Genomic DNA, 19,863 nt, shown 5'->3' with positions numbered 1-19,863 from the left:
GCCTCTTCCGGCGGCTGAGGGAGACGCTACGGGTCCTACTTTGGGACAAACCACCTCGAGGACAGTAGTACGCTTCAGTCGGCTTTGTGTCCATTTAAAGGAAAAGCGACGCCGCACGTGTTTCGTTGTCAATAGTAAGAGAAGTTTGTTTAGTGATCTTTGAAGCTTCTGGAACCATTCCACGTGTGTTTTTTATTCGATCTGAATCACATCGCGGCTCTTAGGATAGACTCAGAGACGTTAAATATTTTGCCCCCAAACACACAGACCTTGCATTAAAAAAAAAAAAAAAAAGAAAAAAAGGCACGTTCATGACAACATTGTGAATTTCTGAATTGGATCCTGAAACAGAAAAAGATATGGACGGGACAACTGACAAAATGAAGTCTATTAGCAAAACTTGTGTATCAGCAGTTCTGATCATTGCACTATGGTCATGTGTAAGACGTTAACTGGGCAACTCTGGGTGAAGAATGTAGGGGAACTCTAAGCTACTTATGCAACTTTTTTTTTTTTAAGATTTTATTTATTTATTCATGAGAGACACAGATAGAGAGAGAGAGAGGCAGAGGGAGAAGCAGGCTCCATGCAGGGAGCCCAATATGGGATTCGATCCCAGGACTCCAGGATCACGCCCTGGGCCAAAGGCAGGCGCCAAACCGCTGAGCCAAACAGGGATCCCCAACTTTGCAACTTAAAAAAAAAAAAAATGGTTTCTATTGGGACTTCATCAAGATAAGAAGCTTTTGCACAGCAAAGGATACAGTCAACAAAACTCAAAGACAACCTACACGGGCAGCCCCGGTGGCGCAGCGGTTTAGAGCCGCCTACAGCCCAGGGCATGATCCTGGAGGCCTGGGATCAAGTCCCACGTCAGGCTCCCTGCATAGAGCCTGCTTCTCCCTCTGCCTGTGTCTCTGCCTCTCTCTCTCTCTCTCTCTCTCTCTCTCTGTATCTCTATGAATAAATAAATAAAATCTTAAAAAAAAAAAAAGACAACCTACAGAATGGGAGAAGATATTTGCAAATGACGTATCAGATAAAGGGCTAGTTTCCAAGATCTATAAAGAACTTATTAAACTCAACACCAAAGAAACAAACAATCCAATTATGGGCAAAAGACATGAACAGAAATCTCACAGAGGAAGACATAGACATGGCCAACATGCACATGAGAAAATGCTCCGCATCACTGGCCATCAGGGAAATACAAATCCAAAGCACAATGAGATCCCACGTCACACCAGTGAGAATGGGGAACATTAACAAGGCAGGAAACCACAAATGTTGGAGAGGATGCGGAGAAAGGGGAACCCTCCTGCACTGTTGGTGGGAATGTGACCTGGTGCAGCCACTCTGGAAAACTGTGTGGAGGTTCCTCAAAGAGTTAAAAATAGATCCAGCTGCCCTATGACCCAGCAATTGCACTGTTGGGGATTTACCCCAAAGATTCAGATGCAATGAAACGCCGGGACACCTGCACCCCGATGTTTCTAGCAGCAATGGCCACGATAGCCAAACTGTGGAAGGAGCCTCGGTGTCCATCGAAAGATGAATGGATAAAGAAGATGTGGTCTATGTATACAATGGAATATTCCTCAGCCATTAGAAACGACAAATACCCACCATTTGCTTCGACGTGGATGGAACTGGAGGGTATTATGCTGAGTGAAGTAAGTCAATCGGAAAAGGACAAACATATGGTCTCATTCATTTGGGGAATATAAAAAATAGTGAAAGGGAATAAAGGGGAAAGGAGAAAAAAATGAGTGGGAAATATCAGAAAGGGAGACAGAACATGAGAGACTCCTAACTCTGGGAAACGAACAAGGGGTGGTGGAAAGGGAGGTGGGGATGACTGGGTGACGGGCACTGGGTGTTATGCTATATGTTGGCAAATTGATCTCCAATAAAAAAAATGATTTCAGATTCTGAGTCCTTATTAAGGTGTCAAATACAGACATAAAGTGATTCATAGAAAGCTTTGTCCAAATTGAATCATTAAAAATATCCTAAAACAATACCCTCTAAAATGGGGCTCCTAATTTAAAGGAGAGATTCTCAGCTTGTGGTTCTTCAACCACCTAAAATTGTCTGCAAATTGGTATATGTGCCCATCTTCCTAAGAAGCTGTTTGTTCAGGCTATCAAGAGTGAGAGCTCCCTTCCCCAAATTTAAGAACAGTTCATCCATGGAGATCCTATGGTGACTGTATGCATTTTTGTTTGCAGAGTGAATAGTCGTACCTTAATCAGATTTCTGAAAAGCCAGCCAACTGGCGGATGGATGCCTGTGATCCGCTTTAAATGACAAGCTAGCACCCAGCAATAGAGCCTCTGCATGAGTCTCCGTAAATATCTGTTAAATGAATGCTTTGCTTTTAATTTTGTTTTTCTGACATCTCCCTGAGGCAGGGATCTTCTTCATCCCTGGTGGTACTTTGTCCTTCAAAATTCACTTTAGGAGCACCTGGGTGGCTCAGTAAAGCATCTGCCTTCCGCTCAGGTCATGATCTGGGAGTCCTGGGATCCAGCCCCTTGTTGAGCTCCCTGCTCAGCAGGGAGCATGCTTCTCCCTCTGCAGCTCTCCCTGCTTCTGCTCTCTCACTCTCACTTTCTCTCTCTCAAATAAATAAATAAATACAATTTATTTATTTACTTTTTTAAATTTTCACTTTACATCGAAGGCTGTAATCCTCGGTGCTGCTCAAAGATCCTTGTTTCCCTGAGCAGGTTACCTTCATTTGCTAAGAGGAACAATTCACATCTCTTTTCTCAAATCTTCAATGCTCTCCCCTCTCCTTGGCTCAGTTTTGACCTTGGTTCTTATTTTGCCTGAAAAACAGAAGCAGTTTGGGAGCTGAAGACTCCTCAAAACAAACAAACAAACAAAGCAAAACAAGCAAAAGCAATCAAAAGAGACTTGCACTTGTGTCCCTCAAAATATACCAACTCCTGCATCTGTATCAATTAAGAATCACTGATGCACTGGATCCTGCTCCTCCAGCCTGGTAAAAGACTCTGCCTGCAATGTCGTCCTCTCTCTCTCTCCTGCATATTCAAGCTTGCTTTCTACAGCGTGCTAATATGCTCAACTCATCTCCCTGAAGCAGGGAGGGGCAGAAGGGACAACTACAGGTAATATTAACTACAAAAATTTTTTTTCTCATCTCCAAAAAAAAATCCTCTCAAATATCATTTTCCACCGTTCAGATTGTTAAAAATCAGAAAGTTTGGTAACAGTAAGGGAGATGCATAGCTGGTGAGATGTAAATTGATACAACTCTTATAAATGAGAAATATTAGTCAATAATGCAAAAATATATACTGTTAGCTTAACAATTCCACTGCTGGAAGTTCATCCTATTGATACACTTGCATGAACATAGTATTTAGTTTAAAAAAAAAAAAAAAAGCAAGATGGAGAACATTATGTATTAGTTTCCTACCTCTTGCATAAAAAATATAAATAATGTTATTTGCTTATATTTGCATAAAGACAAGCACTGAAGGATTTGTAAGAAATAGAATGGTTATCTTTGAGGGATAGAGGTGAGTTCGGAGTGGGAAGGAGGCTTTTTATATATAACTTTATATGTATGTATTCTAGAGTTTAAGAATAATTTGGGCGGGCACCTGGGTGGCTCAGTTGTTTAATTGCCCAACTGATTATGGCTCGGGTCATAATCTCAGGGTCCTGGGATCAGCCCCGTGTCTGGCTCTGCGCTAGGCATGGAGCCTGCTTGGGAGTCTCTTTCCCTCTCTCTCTGCCACCCCACCACTCTGCTCACACTCGCTCTCTCTCAAAAAAAAAAAAAAAAAGATTTTTTTTTTTTTGTGGTTAATACTACCTGAAATTGTCCCTTCTGGTAGTTTGTTTTTTTTTTTTTTTTTTTAAGATTTTATTTATTTATTTATTTATTTATTTATTTATTTATTTGAGACAGAGAGAGAGAGAGAGAGAGGCAGAGACACAGGCAGAGGGAGAAGCAGGCTCCATGCAGGGAGCCTGACATGGGACTTGAATCCAGGTCTCCAGGATCAGGCCCTAGGCTGAAGGCGGCACTAAACTGCTGAGACACCCAGGCTGCCCCTCTTCTGGTACAGTTTTAAGGCTGATTTTCATTGCTGTCTCTCTTAATATATTTACTCTCCTGATATGATGGAGAGGTCTATCTAGTGGTATCCTTGTTGGGAATATAGTTTGCATCTGTCAGGAGTATGACTGTATATATGAGTTAGTTACCTAACAATACTCAACAGGACTGCTCAACTTAGAATTTGGGGATGGTGTGGATAATGACATTTCTGCCTAATGGACGTACCATATGTTATTTATAGTTCTTAAAGTATTTTACTTGTGAGGTTTTTGTTTCTTTATTCATAGAGCATACTGAAAGTATTTCTTAGCTGGAAAACCGAAATCCATAAGTGGTTTTGTGACTATTAAAGCATTTGCCTTCTATCAAGGAAAATCTTGGTCCAACCAAAAGATTTACAAACTGTTATTAAACATATTTGAAGTTTTGAAGTAATTGAATGAAATTCATGTAAATATGCATAAATACGGGCCGCCCAGGTGGCTCAGCAGTTTAGCAGCACCTTCAGTCCAGGGCCTGATCCTGGAGACCTGGATTCGAGTCCCATGTCAGGCTCCCTGCATCAAGCCTGCTTCTCCCTCTGCCTGTGTCTCTGCCTCTCTCTCTCTCTGTCTCTGTGTCTCTCATGAATAAATAAATAAAATCTTTAAAAAAAAAAAGCATAGGGATCCCTGGGTGGCGCAGCGGTTTGGCGCCTGCCTTTGGCCCAGGGCGCGATCCTGGAGACCCGGGATCGAATCCCACATCGGGCTCTCAGTGCATGGAGCCTGCTTCTCCCTCTGCCTGTGTCTCTGCCTCTCTCTCTCTCTCTCTGTGACTATCATAAAAAAAAAAAAAAAGCATAAATGCCCTTGAGGCATGGATTTCTAGGCTTGGAGTTTTTCCAGATTATGATAATTAGACATAAAACAGGATTTGGTCTTCCACTGAGTTTCCCACCAATATTTTTGTAAATTTAGAACAAATTTGTCCTTGTCATTTTTTTTTTTTTTAAGATTTATTTACTTTAGAGGGAGGGAGAGAGAGTGCGAGCAAGTGCAAGGGTGGGGAGAGGAAGGAGAGGGAGAGAGAAACTTAAGGAGATTCCATGCTGATTTCAGAGTCCGAGTCCGACTCAGGGGCAAGCTCAATCTCAGGACCTTGGGATCAAAACTCATTTTTTCTTTCTGAAGATTTTATTTATTTATTCATGAGAGAGAGAGAGAGAGAGAGAGGGAGAGGCAGAGACACAGGCAGAGGGAGAAGCAGGTTCCGTCCAGGGAGCCCAATGTGGGACTCGAATCCAGGTCTCCAGGATCAGGCCCTGGGCTGAAGGCGCCAGTAAACCGCTGAGTGCCCGAGATCACAACTCACATCACAACCTGAGCGGAAACCAGGAGTTGGATGCTTAATTGACTCTGCCACCCAGGCACCCCACTCAGATGTTAGTTAGTTAGTTAGTTAGTTAGTTAGTTAGTTAGTTAGTTAGTTAGTGAGGATGCATGGAGGGAGGAATAGAGGGGGAGGGACAAGCAAACTCCCTGCAGAGTGTGGAGCCCTAGGCAGGGGTCCAGGCAGGGCTCCAGGCAGAGCTCATTCCCTAGATCCTGAGATCATGACCTGATCAAAGTCAGACACTTAAATAACAGCCATCCAGGAAACCCTGAATTTTTTCTTATAGAAGTATTAAAGGTCTAGAGACAGTTTGGGGTGACATGAAGCAGTATGAAGACTGGAACAGCCAGTCTTTTTCTTTCCTTTCTTTCTTTTCTCTCTCCTCCCTGCCTCCGTTCCTTCTTTCCCTCTTTTTTAGGGGTATGGAGCCAGTTTGTGGCAATTGAATGTCTTTCTTATTTAGAAATTAAACAGCTTTTTCTTCTTGTATTAAATATAAAATCAGGAACGCCTGGGTAGCTCAGTGGTTGAGCATCTGCCTTCGGCTCAGGGCATGATCCTGGGATCCAGGATCGAGTCCCACATCAAGCTCCCTGCATGGAGCCTGCTTCTCCCTCTGCCTGTGTCTCTGCTTCTCTCTATGTGTGTGTCTCTCATGAATGAATAAATAAAATTAAAATAAATAAAATCTTAAAAAATATATATAAGTTTTAAAAGTGTTATCCTTGTTGGCAAATTGAATTTAAATTAAAAAATGTGATGTAAAAAAAATAAAAATAAAAGTGTTCTCTTTGGTGAGGGATTGAATTTTGTTAACTGAACTTTTCTTTAGATGTTGGATTGTCTTTAAGGAGCAGTTAAATTTCTTTTGAAAGTTTTGATTAAGGCATTGGAGAAATTCAGGAAACCTCTTTGCTTTTGTGGCTTTAGTTGTATTTTTCTTTAAATAGCTTGCACACTTAAAATGTAAGGAACAAGATTTCCTCTTTTTTAGAAGTATTTGAGTTTCTCTTATTTTGTATAGATTTTTAATTTCTAGAAGCCAATCAGAATGGAGCTCCGTTAATTTTTGAGATCTTATAACAGAATTTTTCTTCTGTTAATATGGTGGATGACTCTGATTGATTTTCATATGCTAAACAAACTTTACATTCCTGAGATAAACCCAATTTGGATATGATGTATTGTACTTTGTGTAGGTATGCAACCTTGGTTGGTCTAGCAATATTTTTCCCATGGCCTTCTGAACATGAAAATTGGTAGCCTCAAGACCTTCTACCTGCATTGTCACACAAAGGCTTCCTGTCTGCACTGGTGCCACGTACCCACACAGATTCCTGTGTAGCTCACCTGTGGTCCAGAGACATACTTTCTGCTGGCCAGCAACCAGTTTCAGCCTGGGCACATCAGCAAACTTCTCTGCTGTGCAGTAGGCTGAACTTCACCTTCTGTAGTGAGGTCTGCACCACAGTCTTGGGAAGGGGAGCTCTTTCCAAGTATGTCCTTCCTCAAGTAGGACATACCAGATGGAATTTCTCTAAGCCGTAGGATATGGAATTCCATAGCCCTATGGAATTTCCTTTTTTCTTACAGTCATTAATTTATTAGATTGTAAGAATTCTTTGTATGAAACTTCCCCCTGTGCAGTTTCTGTCTCCTGACTGGAGATAAAAAGGTCCCTAAGTCAAGTCTACACTCAGGGGAAGGGGTTTACACAGAAGATGAATAACAGGTGATGGGAGGGGTGGCTTTGGGAGCTATATCAGTTCCTGACTGTGGTCTGGACCAAATGACTTGCTTCTAAGTAATAATGACAAAAGAGATGGGATCTGTTTCCAAGATCACAGGTTATAAAAGATTGTGACTTCTTTACAGCTACTCTCCACTAGCTCTCTACCTGCTCCCCATCCTCCCCCTCACACCCCCTACCCCCGTCTCAGACTCTTCTTGTTTGCTGCTTGGATGAGCCAAACCACCATATTGATTTTGAGGGGCTCAAGTGGCAATGAACTGAGGGTAGCCTTCAACGAGAAACTGAGGCCCTCATTCCAACAGCTCGAGAGGTACTGAATCCTGCCAGCAATCCAGGGAATAGGCTGGGGAGCAGACACTTCCCCAGGTGAGCAGGCACCATTCAACCCCTGTGAGACCTGAGGCACATGACCCCACCAAAGTCACACGCAGATTCCGGACTCACAGATACCACAGGATGATGGGTGTTGTGACATTAAGCCACTGGGTCCTTGGGGTAATTTGTTTTGTGACAATAGATAACTAATACAAGACTTAGTACAGTTTTCCTTTTGATTTTTTCTTTAAAGATTTTATTTATTTACTCATGAGAGACACACACACAGAGGCAGAGACATAGGCAGAGGGAGAAGCAGGCTCCCTGTGGGGAGCCTGATGTGGGACTCAGGATCATGACCTGAGCTGAAGGCAGATGCTTTAACCACTGAGTCACCCAGGTGCCCCTCCTTTTGATTTTGTATCTCTTTTGGTAAATCGTTCTTTGAAGGAATTTGTCCATTTTTAAGACTCCTTAAGTCCAATTTATCCATTCCTTTCAGGGGTAGCCCAACACCACCAGTGTATTTGCTCAATAAATACGAGAACAAAAAATGTTACGTCCACACAAAAATATGTGTTCATAAATGTTCAAAGCAGCTTTATTTGTAATAGTCAAAGATTTGAAGCAACCCACATGTTTTTCAACAGGTGAATGCTTAAACAAAATGGTATATTTACAGCTCAGCAGTAAAAAGGAGCAAAGTATTAGTACATGTGACAATTTGGATGGATCTCAAGGGAATTAGGCTGAGTGTAAAAAGCCAGTCTCAAAAGGTTACATCCTGTACAATTTCATTTATATAATATGCTCAAAATGACAAAGTTATAGCAATAGAGACTAGATCAGTTGTTGCCAGGGGTTAGGGATGAATGAGGATAAGGGAGGGGAATGGATATGAATGTAAAGGTAGCATGAAGGGTCACTGAGGTGAGCAAACATTGTTACTTTTTTTTTTTTTTTTCCAGTTCTGTTATCCTGGGAGTAGTGGTAGTTCCACAAATCACATGTGATAAAGAGCTACACATACACACGCAAATGAGTGCATGTGAAGCAGATGACATCTGAACAAGGTGTGTGGATTGTCACCAATGTCACTTCCCTGGTTTTGCTATTTTGCTATAGTTACAAAAGATGCTATCCGTGGGGAAACTGTGTGAAGGGTGCATTGGTCCTCTAGTATTTTTGCAACTTCCTGTGAATCAATTATTACTTCAGAATATAAAGTTGAACTCATCCAGTCTCTTGGGTTAAAATATCTATTTTAAGTAGGAACCCCCACTCCTACCCCACCATGACTTTCCATCCAGGTTTCACATAGGTTGACTTTTGAGTAAAGACCTTAAGAAAAAGGGACTAGTTCATCATGAAGCTACCTGGTAAGGCTGGGGGGAGCCTTTATCTTTTAGAGAATAACAAGCATAAAAGCCCTATGCTGGAAGCATGCCTGGCATGGTGAACACCTAAGTGGCCAGTGCAGCTGGAGCCTAGTGAGCAAAAGAAACCAGGGGCTTTGGCTTTCATTTTGATGATTTCACTCTGACATATTTGAAAGGTTTTGAGTACAGAAGTGAAATGATCAGACTTCACAGTTTAAAGGGATCACTGCTGAAGAGGGAGACAAGGGCCGAAGCCAGGAGAACAGAAGGCTATTCAGGCTAATTCAGGTGAAAGATGATTGTGGCTCAGACCTAGGTGGTGAGAAGTGGTCAAATTCTGAATATATTTTGAAGGTAGAGCTGACAGGATTTGCTGCTGGACTAAGTGTGAGGGACAGTGATCCAGGGGGAAGTAACTGAAATGGGTGGCAGGGCTGGGAGGGGACAGGGAGGGAACAACTGGAGGTGTAGTTTGGAGAGCTGAGGAATCCCAGAAACTCCGTCTTTGACATGTTAAGTTTGAGATGGGATCCAGACCACCCTATCTAAAACTGCCCACAGTCCTGAGACTTACCACTCCCACCTTGCAAAATCTCATCAGCTGGTTATATTCTAGTCATTCCGCTTGTAGTCCTCCTCATGATCTAAATTCACCTTCTGTGTCTTGTCTATCCCTTCAACTCTGTTTCACAAAGGAAGGGACTATTTCACACCTATATCCTTCAGGCCTGGTACATAGTAGATTGTCATAAAGATATTTGTTGCAAGGTGCCGGTGCCTGGGTGGCTCAGTGGGTTGTCTTTCAGTTCAGGTCATGACCCCAGGGTCCTGGGATCAAGCCCAGCCTCAGGCTCGCTGCCCAGCGGGGATCCGGTTTCTCCCTCTCTGCCTGCTGTTTCTACCTACTTGTACATGTGCATTCTCACTCTGTCAAATAAAATCTTTAAAAAAAAAAAAAAAAAGCAGGTATTTGTTGAATGTTGTCTCTGTGAACCAAATGGGCCTGAACATTTGGCAATGGGTGTTTTTTTATACCTTGGCTAAGATAGGTCCCAAATCTATCTTAATTCATTATAGCATTACAGCAGTGATTCCCAAACTTCTTTTGCACTGGACGCATTCAGGTGGGGAGCTTTAAAAGTAGGGATACCTTGTCCCATCCCCAGAGATTGTGATTTAAAGGGTCTGAGGTGTGTTCTGGACTTTGGGATTTTTCAAAGATCCCTAGGTCATTGCAGTGTGCATGTAGGTTTGAACTACTGCACTGTGGGGTTTTTCCATTAAGGTTTTTACTGCAAGTCTTTGTTAAAGTGCATGCTAATTACTCCGACAGGTACAATAAAGGAGAGAAAATTTTCCTAGACTTTCATTTAAATTTCCTCTCCTTCACTTGGACCCACTATCTTCTTCTCTTCTTCTTCATGATCTGAATTGTCACTCCAGGCTTACACAAGATTACATGTCTCACAAATACGGCTCTGTTCTCAGCAGTGAGGTCTGGGACTCTAAGCCAAACCTAATCCACTGTAACGTGTAGATGTCTAGTGTCTTCTCTCTACAACAAATCCCATCAGTTGCTCTCTGCTGCTTCTCAGAGTCACCCCTCTTTCCTCCTGGTTGGCCATGCTCTGAACACTTCTTACCTAGATTGCTGACCTGGCTTCCCTAGTCTGTCTCCAGATTCACCTCACACTACCAACCCCAGATTGTTCAGATCATCTAACTTCCAAGACTCCCTAACGGTCTTTTTATTATGGTATTCAATGCCGTTCATAGAGATCCCTACCTACCTCATCTAGCCATGTAAATTCAGGCAAATTCGCTTGGTTTTCTCCTCTATAAAATGGTGACAGTGATGGTCCTAGACTTTAATATAACTATAGCATTTAGAACTGTGTCTGGAGGGCAGCCCGGGTGGCGCAGCGGTTTAGCGCCGCCTTCAGTCCAGGGCGTGTGATCCTGGAGACCCGAGATCGAGTCCCACGTCAGGCTCCCTGCATGGAGCCTGCTTCTCCCTCTGCCTGTGTCTCTGCTGCTCTATCTGTGTCTCTCATGAGTGAATAAATAAAATCTTAAAAAAAAAAAAAAAAAAGAACTGTGTCTGGAACATGTTAGTTAAGCTATTCCTCAAACATATTTTCCACTGTAACACAACCCCCATCATCAATCCCTACCCTTTGGGAGGTAGAACAGACTTGGGTTCTGAATTCTGACTCCACTAACTTCCTAGGAGGTCTTGAGCAAGTTACTTATCATCTCAGGTACAAAACAGGAGTCATAAGATCTACAATGAAGGACGTTAAGATAGAGTGGGTTGTCGTGAAGGTAGACTAGGTGTGCGGGGTGTTTTCTCCCCTCTCTGTACCTGGTGACATATTATTCAGCCTACAAAGTCTAGCATAGGATAATTTCTCACAGAAACCTCTCCCCCCGCTCACCACCACTACCATCTGCCCCATAGTTTCCCTTCTGAAATTTCCATACACCCTACATTAGAACATAGCTCAATAAGCTGCTTGTTCAGATTTGTCTTTCCCATTTTCCACACCATGAGCTTCTGGAGGAAGAGTTCGTGTTTTATTGACCTTTAACCTTAATGACCAGTACAGACTGGGGCCTAAAATATATCAGCTGACTAAATGAGTAAAACTACTCAAGGCCCAGTGGCAATGGTGTTTCCATCCACTCAGGCCATTATCTGTTCTTTAATTTTTTTTTTTTTGTTTTTTTATTTATTTATGATAGTCACAGAGAGAGAGAGAGAGAGAGAGGCAGAGACACAGGCAGAGGGAGAAGCAGGCTCCATGCACTGGGAGCCCGATGTGGGATTCGATCCCGGGTCTCCAGGATCGCGCCCTAGGCCGAAGGCAGGCGCCAAACCGCTGCGCCACCTAGGGATCCCCATTATCTGTTCTTATTGAGGTTCCACAGAAGTGTCTTTGTACTTCTATGACACATTAGTTATTTATGAACTCCCCTAGATTGTGAACTGCTAGTATTATCTATGCCCTCATCTCCCATATAGAAAGTAATTTGTTTGTATCTGAATGATTGAATTGACTGATTGGATTACAAAATATTTCAACCTCCCTGGGTCTATTCATTCTTTCAGATCCTTCCCAGGCATGTAGGCATGAGGCAGGGGATTATATTTATTTATTTTAAAGATCTTTAATTTTAAGGGTGCCTGGGTGGCTCAGTTGGTTAAGTATCTGACTCTTGGTTTTGACTCAGGTTGATCTCATGGGTTGTCACAGATCAAGCCTCTCATGGGACTCCACGCTCAGTGAAGGAGACTGCTGGAGAGTCTCTCCCTCCCCCTCCCCCTGCCGACTCATGTGCTCCTTCTCATATAATAAATCTAAAAAAAAGGGGGTGGGGTGGGGAGGGGTCCCTGGGTGGCTCAGTAGTTTGGTGCCTGCCTCCTGGGTCCTAGGATAGAGTCCCACATCGGGCTCCCTGCATGGAGCCTGCTTCTCCCTCTCCCTGTGTCTCTGCCTCTCTCTCTCTTTCTCTCATGAATAGATAAAATCTTAAAAAAAAAAAAAAAAAGATTCTTAGTACAATCTACCCCCCATATGGGGCTTGAACTCACAACCAAGATCAAGAGTCCCATGCTCTACCAACGAAGCCAGCCAGATGCCCTGAAGCAGGTGATTAAATCGCAAGGAGTATCCTGGTAGCTTAATAGAGCCAAAAAAGTATACCAAGGATATCAATATAACTAAAATGCACCATGAACTTAATATTGACACTAAAACAACTTTTAAGGTGGACAAATAATTTTATTTTGTGCATGCAAATACATGTCAAGTACTGCAAACTTTTTCCATCAATTTTCTCTCAAACACTGAAAATCATGATGCTCTATTCTGTGAACAGCCAAAGCTAATATCTCTTCACTTCAGTGCTACAGCAAAAACACACAGAATTCACTCTTTGCTATTCACTATCATCACAACCCTCATTGTTCCATCTCTGCCCTCCCCCCATATACAGGCCTTATAAATCCTAGCCTTCCCCCATTTAACCCTATTCCTATAGCACAAAGGGAAACATTACAATTTGGAAATTCAAATTGAAATAAATGGAATAGAATTTATTCCCATATATATTCCCCATTTCATTGTACAGAATTATTTTAAATTATAGTTTTAAATAGAAGCTGAGTATATGCCTTAAAAATGAGCATTAAATCCATCTTAGAGATGGTGCCTGCTTTTTACATGATGGGTGTACACCATCTTTAATTTCATTTACATTTCAATCGAACAATAGATTTGCAAAGAAAATGTCTAATACAGACGTAAAAATATTCACACTAGAGCTTCACAATCGGTTGTACAATTGACAAACAGGCCTCTTTTCCCAAACTTTCCAGCTAAGCAAATTTATAAAATGTAATCAATGCAACAAGAAAAACATCTCTCTTTCACTTCCAGGGAAAAGAATATGCAATAAACAGTATTAAATGCAGACAGCAGTTGCTGCAAGCTAACCACGATACTCCCAAGTGGCTGTACAGTGGATATGTGCAGTACAAATAAAAGCCACATGTGTTGTATCACAACTACAGTATAATTGTTTGCCCAGCTAAGAGAATGCATGCACTTCCATGCCTTGGGTTATAAAGTGAGGCCTAATTCTCGACAGATAGATGGAATATATGCAAATGACCTTGGCTTTTGGCAGTACTAAGTGCAGCCAGTGTCTATGTTCCACTGGTTTGAGGATATTTTTAAATTTTTATTTAAAAAAAGAAAAAAAATGCCAGTTTTGGAATTGGGGGAATAACTGCTCTTGGAGTAGAAATAAGACTCCACTCAAATGTGGGGTGTTCTGATCAGTGGCCTTGACTCCCTGTATTCCCTTGCCAGCAAAGGGATACAAAGAAACTGCTAGTATAAAGGAGTAACTAGCAAATGTTTTCAATTTATCCAGAAAATGGGATACTCCTGGAGCATGTTCATTTGTGTTCTGCTTGCAGAAGGGGTTCTTGTGAAGGAGTTACAGTAAGTGATCCCATGGACACTCTTCATCACTAAAACACAAGAAAAGTTCTTCCAGGAAACTAATACATAGTTGCAATGCAACCTTTCCCTTTAACTACTCAGTTACCAATACTGGTGACAGTCTGCTCAGAAGACTACATGAAGAAGGTAGGGAAGAAATATTCAGATTCAAAGTTGATATCACATACTGAATCTGATCATTACAATTCCACCCCTATCAATGAGACAACATGGGCTTTAACATCAAAAATGCAAGAGTTAGCTAGATGGGTTTTAAAACAATGTTTTCAAATGTTTAAATGATCCCATTTTAAATTCCTAGAGTATGCTGTGCATCCTATAATTTTCTCAAGGCAGCATATAAAATTGGGATGTGCTTTATATACTTAGAATCAACTCGAAATTTGAGTGAAAATGACTAGATCCATATAAATGGTATATTTCAGTTCTCGTACAGAAGGGGAGGTTTCTCTTACTATTGTCTTGTGAGAGTAAATTACTAGGAAAAAAAAAATCAGTGCCACCGACCCAGTGAAGCACTACCTTCTCTTGAAAACTATGATGCACCAACTTCATGCATGACACTGGCTTACCAGACGCTACTGAAAGGAAGTCATGGCAGGAAAGGCAAGGGAATCTGCTCTGCTCAGGTAAGGTGGAATACATACGTCACTTTCTCAGGTTTTAGAAAATGTACTGACGCTAACAAAGGAAAACTACTGAGGCTCTATTCACAGAATCTGAACAAGGCATACAGCCTTCAGAGTGGGATTTAGAAATGGAAAAACAAAACCACAAAAAGTAAAACAAACGCCCTACCATTTTCCCACTTTCCAGACATTAGACGACTTTTTCATAATTACACCACAGGCACCATATGCAGTTTAATTACCAACATCACACCTTTCCTCTCCTATTGTCTTTTGTACTGATTTCAAACATACATACATCACAACATGTTGGTAAAAGGGTCAAATGATGGGGAATGTACCCAATTTTAAAAAGTCACATCCTCGATCTGATTTATAATTTTTTTCCTCCATGACATCAGGGAGTTAACTTTCTGAAGAAGGATCAGAAAAACTGCTCTTTCTTCTGAAGTGGCAGAGAACCAATGTCTTTCCTTCACATGAAACCCACCAAGAGAAACAGAAGATGGTCACTACACATAAAGGATGCAATACAGAAAAATCCCAACACAAAAACAATTCCTATGTTGTTAGTGAGAACAAGAGTAAGTTTTTAAGAACAGGGAGTTATTGTTTTATGGGATCACCTGCTGCAAGACAAGCATTATTTTAATATAAATGTTCTGAGACATACCAGTAAGGTTGGCAGGTATATACATACACTGATGCAAATGTAATTTCACTGGACAAGTAGGCAAACACCTAAGCAGTTTATCCCAAACCCCTCCAGCAGAGCACAACCAAGTTTCAAAATTTCAGTTTTAAAATTAAAAAGATAAGGTTAAATACACAAGATCAATTTATGTAGTATATATTCACCCTCAGAACGTGCTGAAGATGTTTTGCGTAGTTCTGTTGCACAGAGGGTTCTTTCCCTGAGGGCACATAAGGAGCTCTCAAACTGTTAATAGGTCTCTATTTTGTAACAAAATAGTAATTTTAAAATCTTAAAAAAAAATACATTACCTTCAACATGGAAGATCTCACTATTTAAATATCCATGAAATAGACATACTAGTTTGCATACCCTTTTTTGGAAATACAAACAGTAAATAAAGTACATTGGAAGCATTTTAAATGTAATAAGCACATATTTATAGAAGGGTTCTGATATAAATTATATAACAATCATGTTCCTGTAATATCCTAGGCTAATTTATAATGTCAGAAATAAGTTAATGTAACATGGTTTAAAACTCTTGTTCCTATTCATTTCAGGTTACAGAATGAAATAAATAAAATGTCTTTGTAGGGATAGGGAGCACTGGCCATGGCATAAAGGTACAGTACTAACCCAAGGAAACAAAGTCAAAGCTACTGTGCTGTTATGCTACAAACATCTTCATACATTTGAATATTAAATAAATGTGTAAGATCTTCCATACTGACACCAGAATATCAAAACTACCCCCTTTGTTTCTCAGGTATATTTACAACTTATCAGTCACCTTATGAGCATGTTCATTAAGACAGGTATCAAACACCAGTATTTACTCATTCTGATCAAGAAATTTCAGGGAAATGTCAACCCTCCCACCCCTGGAAATGTGCACAAAACTTTTTATCAAAATCTTATCTGATACAATGCTGTGGTTTTGTAAAACAACTAAATAGCTCAGACGACCAATAACATGATCCTGTTTAAGCATCTTGCTAGCAGGAAAAGCCCTTACATACAGTACACCTGGTGAAAGATCAGCTTGGCTTAAAATATTCCAGTACAATTTTCAGAGTAAACAACTTCACAGAAGTTAATTAAAAAAATAATAATAAAAGTCAAACTAATCTCAAAGAAACCGAGGGAAAACAAAGAGACAAACTATAGGTAAGATCACCAGGAAGGAATGCCCGGCTTTTGTTTCCAAATGTTGACTGAAATTTAGGTTTCAGTAAAATACCTCCCACAAATCTGGGGCATGGATGGTTGAACATACTGCATACTTCCAGATGCCAGGTCCACTTTTCAGTCACATTTAGCAGGGCAGAAATTATTCGTGTTTTTAAGTATGAATAAAGGTTAGCCAATGTCCTATTATTACATGGTTCATAGTCTTATCAACCTAACAGTCAGAAAACAAGGAAAATTAAACCCCAACGTGAAGTAACAACAAACAATATTTAACCAAGATATTGCAATGAACATCCAAATTAATTAGTTAAAAAAAAAGAAAACACAACCCAGCAATACCATCTTGTTAGTCAGTGCAAACACTACATACAGGGTTTTCTCAAGAAAGCTGAAAGCACCTGATTCTTTTGCCAAGTCATCAGATTCAATAACGTACAGGCTTAAATCTGCATTTTAAAAAACTGCCATTACATTAGTGCATAATTTATCAAAATTTTAAAAACGATTCTGCATAACTTAGGAGAATTTAATATCTAGTACATCAGCTGAAAGACTTAGGCACTTGGTTATATATTTAATTACTTACTTCAACAAGTAGCCTGTGTATAAATATTAACAAAGCAGAAACTATTCTTGAAAAATGGAAAACTAAAAAAATTTCAATGCTACAGATAAAAGCACTGCACCACACTCCTACATATAATGCAGTAAAGAAAGCTAGTATATAACCCTGTAAAATTCTATGGTAAGAACGTCTAACTCCACTCTTCAAGGTAAAAAAAAAAAAAAAAAAAAAAGAGAGAAAGAAAGAAAAAGGAAAAAAAAGAAAAAAAGGGAAAAGAAAGAAAAAATTTTAAAAATCCATGCAAAGTTCCATGAAAAAGATAAATAAAGCAGCTGGAATGAGATGGAAATTTCTCTCAGCAAAACATAAAAATAGAAATAAATAAGTTAATTAAAGTCTACTTTCACTAGATGTATCATTGTAGGATCCTGCTAGTTTAATAACTGAGTTGTTAATTTTCTATAGAAGCCATTTAAAATAGGAAATGGCTCAGTTACTGCACCGGATTGCTACAAACTCATAAAAAGCTGCTTGAAGCTTAAGTTAAATGTCCAAATTCCAATCACCTCTGGAAAGTGAACGTGTTACCCTAGTAAAGTAAATTTTCTTTTTTTTTCATAATGCTAATGCAAGAGGGCTTGAAGTATCAAAGAGTCCACAGGAAATGGATGCCCCCAGTAATATCTTTTTTAAAAAAAATATACATTATATAATATATATTATATATATAAAAAGCTAGTGTAAATGCTTCCATGGTATGGTCACAAATTTGAAGGATGAACCTCCTTTCAGCTGTTAACCATCTTCCCATTTGCAACAGGTTTTAAAAAGTCGTTTTTATCTTCAGACATAACATGAGTTTTCAGAATGAGGTTGCCAACACTGACGGATGTGGTGATGGGGAGACAACTTGCATTGCCAATGGACACTGGGAGTGGCTGGCTAAAGCAAGAAGTTACCGGCAGAATTGTTTTTTGCTCCTCCCTGGGAGAAAATAAATGACGTTGAAAACAAATTAGCTTTAAGTGAAAACTTTAAAGAATAACCATATACGCTTAATTAATACAAGTCGTAACAAACCTGAAGAGCCCCTCACAAAGACATGTCTTTATCACTAAAAAGTATCAGCGTTCACTAAAAAAAAGTCCCATTTTCCATTTATTAAAAAAATTAAAATATTGATTAAGGCCAACAAACTATCAACTTCAAGCGTAACCCATATTTTTGACAGTAATTATATAAAATGGCAATATTAAATCCAAGAATACCTTAATATGATTTTTAAAAAGGGAAACCCTACATCTCGTCTTAATTCTCCATTGTGCCATCTAGAAGTCAGCCTACCAGACTGAGGAAGTATAACTTGATGCTGGAGCATGAGGACAAACTTTTATCCCAACAAAAAGCAAGTTTCAGGCAACTTAAATGGGCTACTCTGTTCGTTCAAATTTCCCTCTTCTCTCCTACAAATCCAGACTGACCTAATTATTGTCCTATTACACAGGGTCTTCCCCTCACAGAATAAAGCCAAAAACGCACTGGACACTGCATCTATTTCTCTTTAAATATTCACAGCCTATGTCCACTGGTTAAGAATTATCTGTCTAACACTCACAGAATCACATGGTCTTCACCTAAACTCTGTCTCTTCTGCTCCAGCGGCTCCTTTTGGTGCTGCTGGACTGGGTGCCCATTTTCCACTGCTGTTCCATTCAGCAACTGATCATTTTGAGAACTGATACCAAGCTGTATGTCCAGGATCTCCTACGAAAATAAAATGTTGATCTTTCACTATGAAAGTATTTTATACTTTAATTTCCAACGGAAGAAAGCCTCCTAAATATCTAATTGTGGTACTTACTTCAATTTGTTCCCCTTGTCCATCAGGTTCATCAGTATCAAGTGCCGAAAGCTCTAACTCAATATCCCTATCAGGCTTAGTATCGCTTGCATCTTCTGTGTAATCACTCTGTAATTAAGAAAAATGCTAATTTATACCTGTGGAAGCTGGGGCTTCCCATTTAGATGAAACTGGGAAGCCCAAAGATTGAAATAATTATATAAGAAATCTGGTACTACAATGTTATTTCTATCCTGAGGTAGGTTGGTTGGTTGGTTGGTTGGTTGATTTATTTATTCATTCATTCATTCATTCATGACAGACACAGAGAAAGAGAGAGAGGCAGAGACACGGGCAGAGGGATAAGCAGGCTCCACGCAGGGAGCCCAATGCAGGACTCGATCCCGGGTCTCCAGGACCATACCCCAGGCCAAAGGCGAGGCCAAACTGCTGGGCCATCGGGGCTGCCCTCTATCCTGAGTTTTAAAAGCAATCATCCACTAGAAAAAGGCACACTTACATGCACTAAGTAGTGGCATAAACCAACATAATCGCAAACATCAAATGCATTAAGCATGAAGCTGGGAGGTTGTTTCTTTACCTCTCCATTTCTCAGTTCAATTTCTTTGCTTAGAAGATTTAAGGAAAGGTGACGGCCTTCATCCAGGGAATTCCACTTCTGCTGCATGGCCAGAGCATTGGCCTCCCTTTGAAGAAGCAATGAGTTACTCTTGGCCTATAGGAAAAACAAAACAAAACAAAACAAAACGAAAGTTAGCTTCCAACCACAGCTTCAACTGTCATTTTATTTTTTAAGCTTTCAAAGCTGAGCAACAGTCTACCTGCTGAAGTTCAATGCTCAAAAGGTCTCCAGTACTGGAATGCTTTCGATGACCAGATATATCGGTAACAATGAATCTGTCCCTTTAAAGAGAAACAGGTTTACAGTTATAAAAGTGAAATCGATGAAGTAACTGAAGCATTAATG

At 40.3% G+C, this 19,863-nt stretch overlaps 1 protein-coding gene across 5 annotated transcripts in view; it reads right to left on the bottom strand.

Annotated features, from left to right (window-relative positions):
- Positions 1 to 2,658: 2,658 nt before the first annotated feature.
- Positions 2,659 to 19,863, bottom strand: part of RC3H2 (ring finger and CCCH-type domains 2) — a 61,796-nt gene continuing 44,591 nt past the window's right edge. For 2 of the 5 annotated variants that reach the window (XM_038549447.1, XM_038549444.1), the window contains 5 exons: positions 19,718 to 19,799; positions 19,477 to 19,611; positions 18,897 to 19,004; positions 18,651 to 18,799; positions 12,685 to 18,019 (listed from right to left, as the gene is read on the bottom strand). In XM_038549447.1, coding sequence (XP_038405375.1) covers positions 17,824 to 18,019; positions 18,651 to 18,799; positions 18,897 to 19,004; positions 19,477 to 19,611; positions 19,718 to 19,799 — 670 coding nt within the window. In that variant the 3' untranslated portion in view covers positions 12,685 to 17,823. Of the gene's footprint in view, positions 2,835 to 12,684; positions 18,020 to 18,650; positions 18,800 to 18,896; positions 19,005 to 19,476; positions 19,612 to 19,717; positions 19,800 to 19,863 lie in introns of those variants that run through there. The other 3 variants (XM_038549445.1, XM_038549446.1, XM_038549449.1) reach the window with 3 other exon arrangements.

The sequence above is a fragment of the Canis lupus genome, chromosome 9 (assembly GCF_011100685.1).
Source record: "Canis lupus familiaris isolate Mischka breed German Shepherd chromosome 9, alternate assembly UU_Cfam_GSD_1.0, whole genome shotgun sequence".
NCBI lineage: Eukaryota > Metazoa > Chordata > Mammalia > Carnivora > Canidae > Canis > Canis lupus.
Note: the sequence above shows the minus strand (reverse complement) of the source record. Positions and strands in the feature narration are given on the sequence as shown.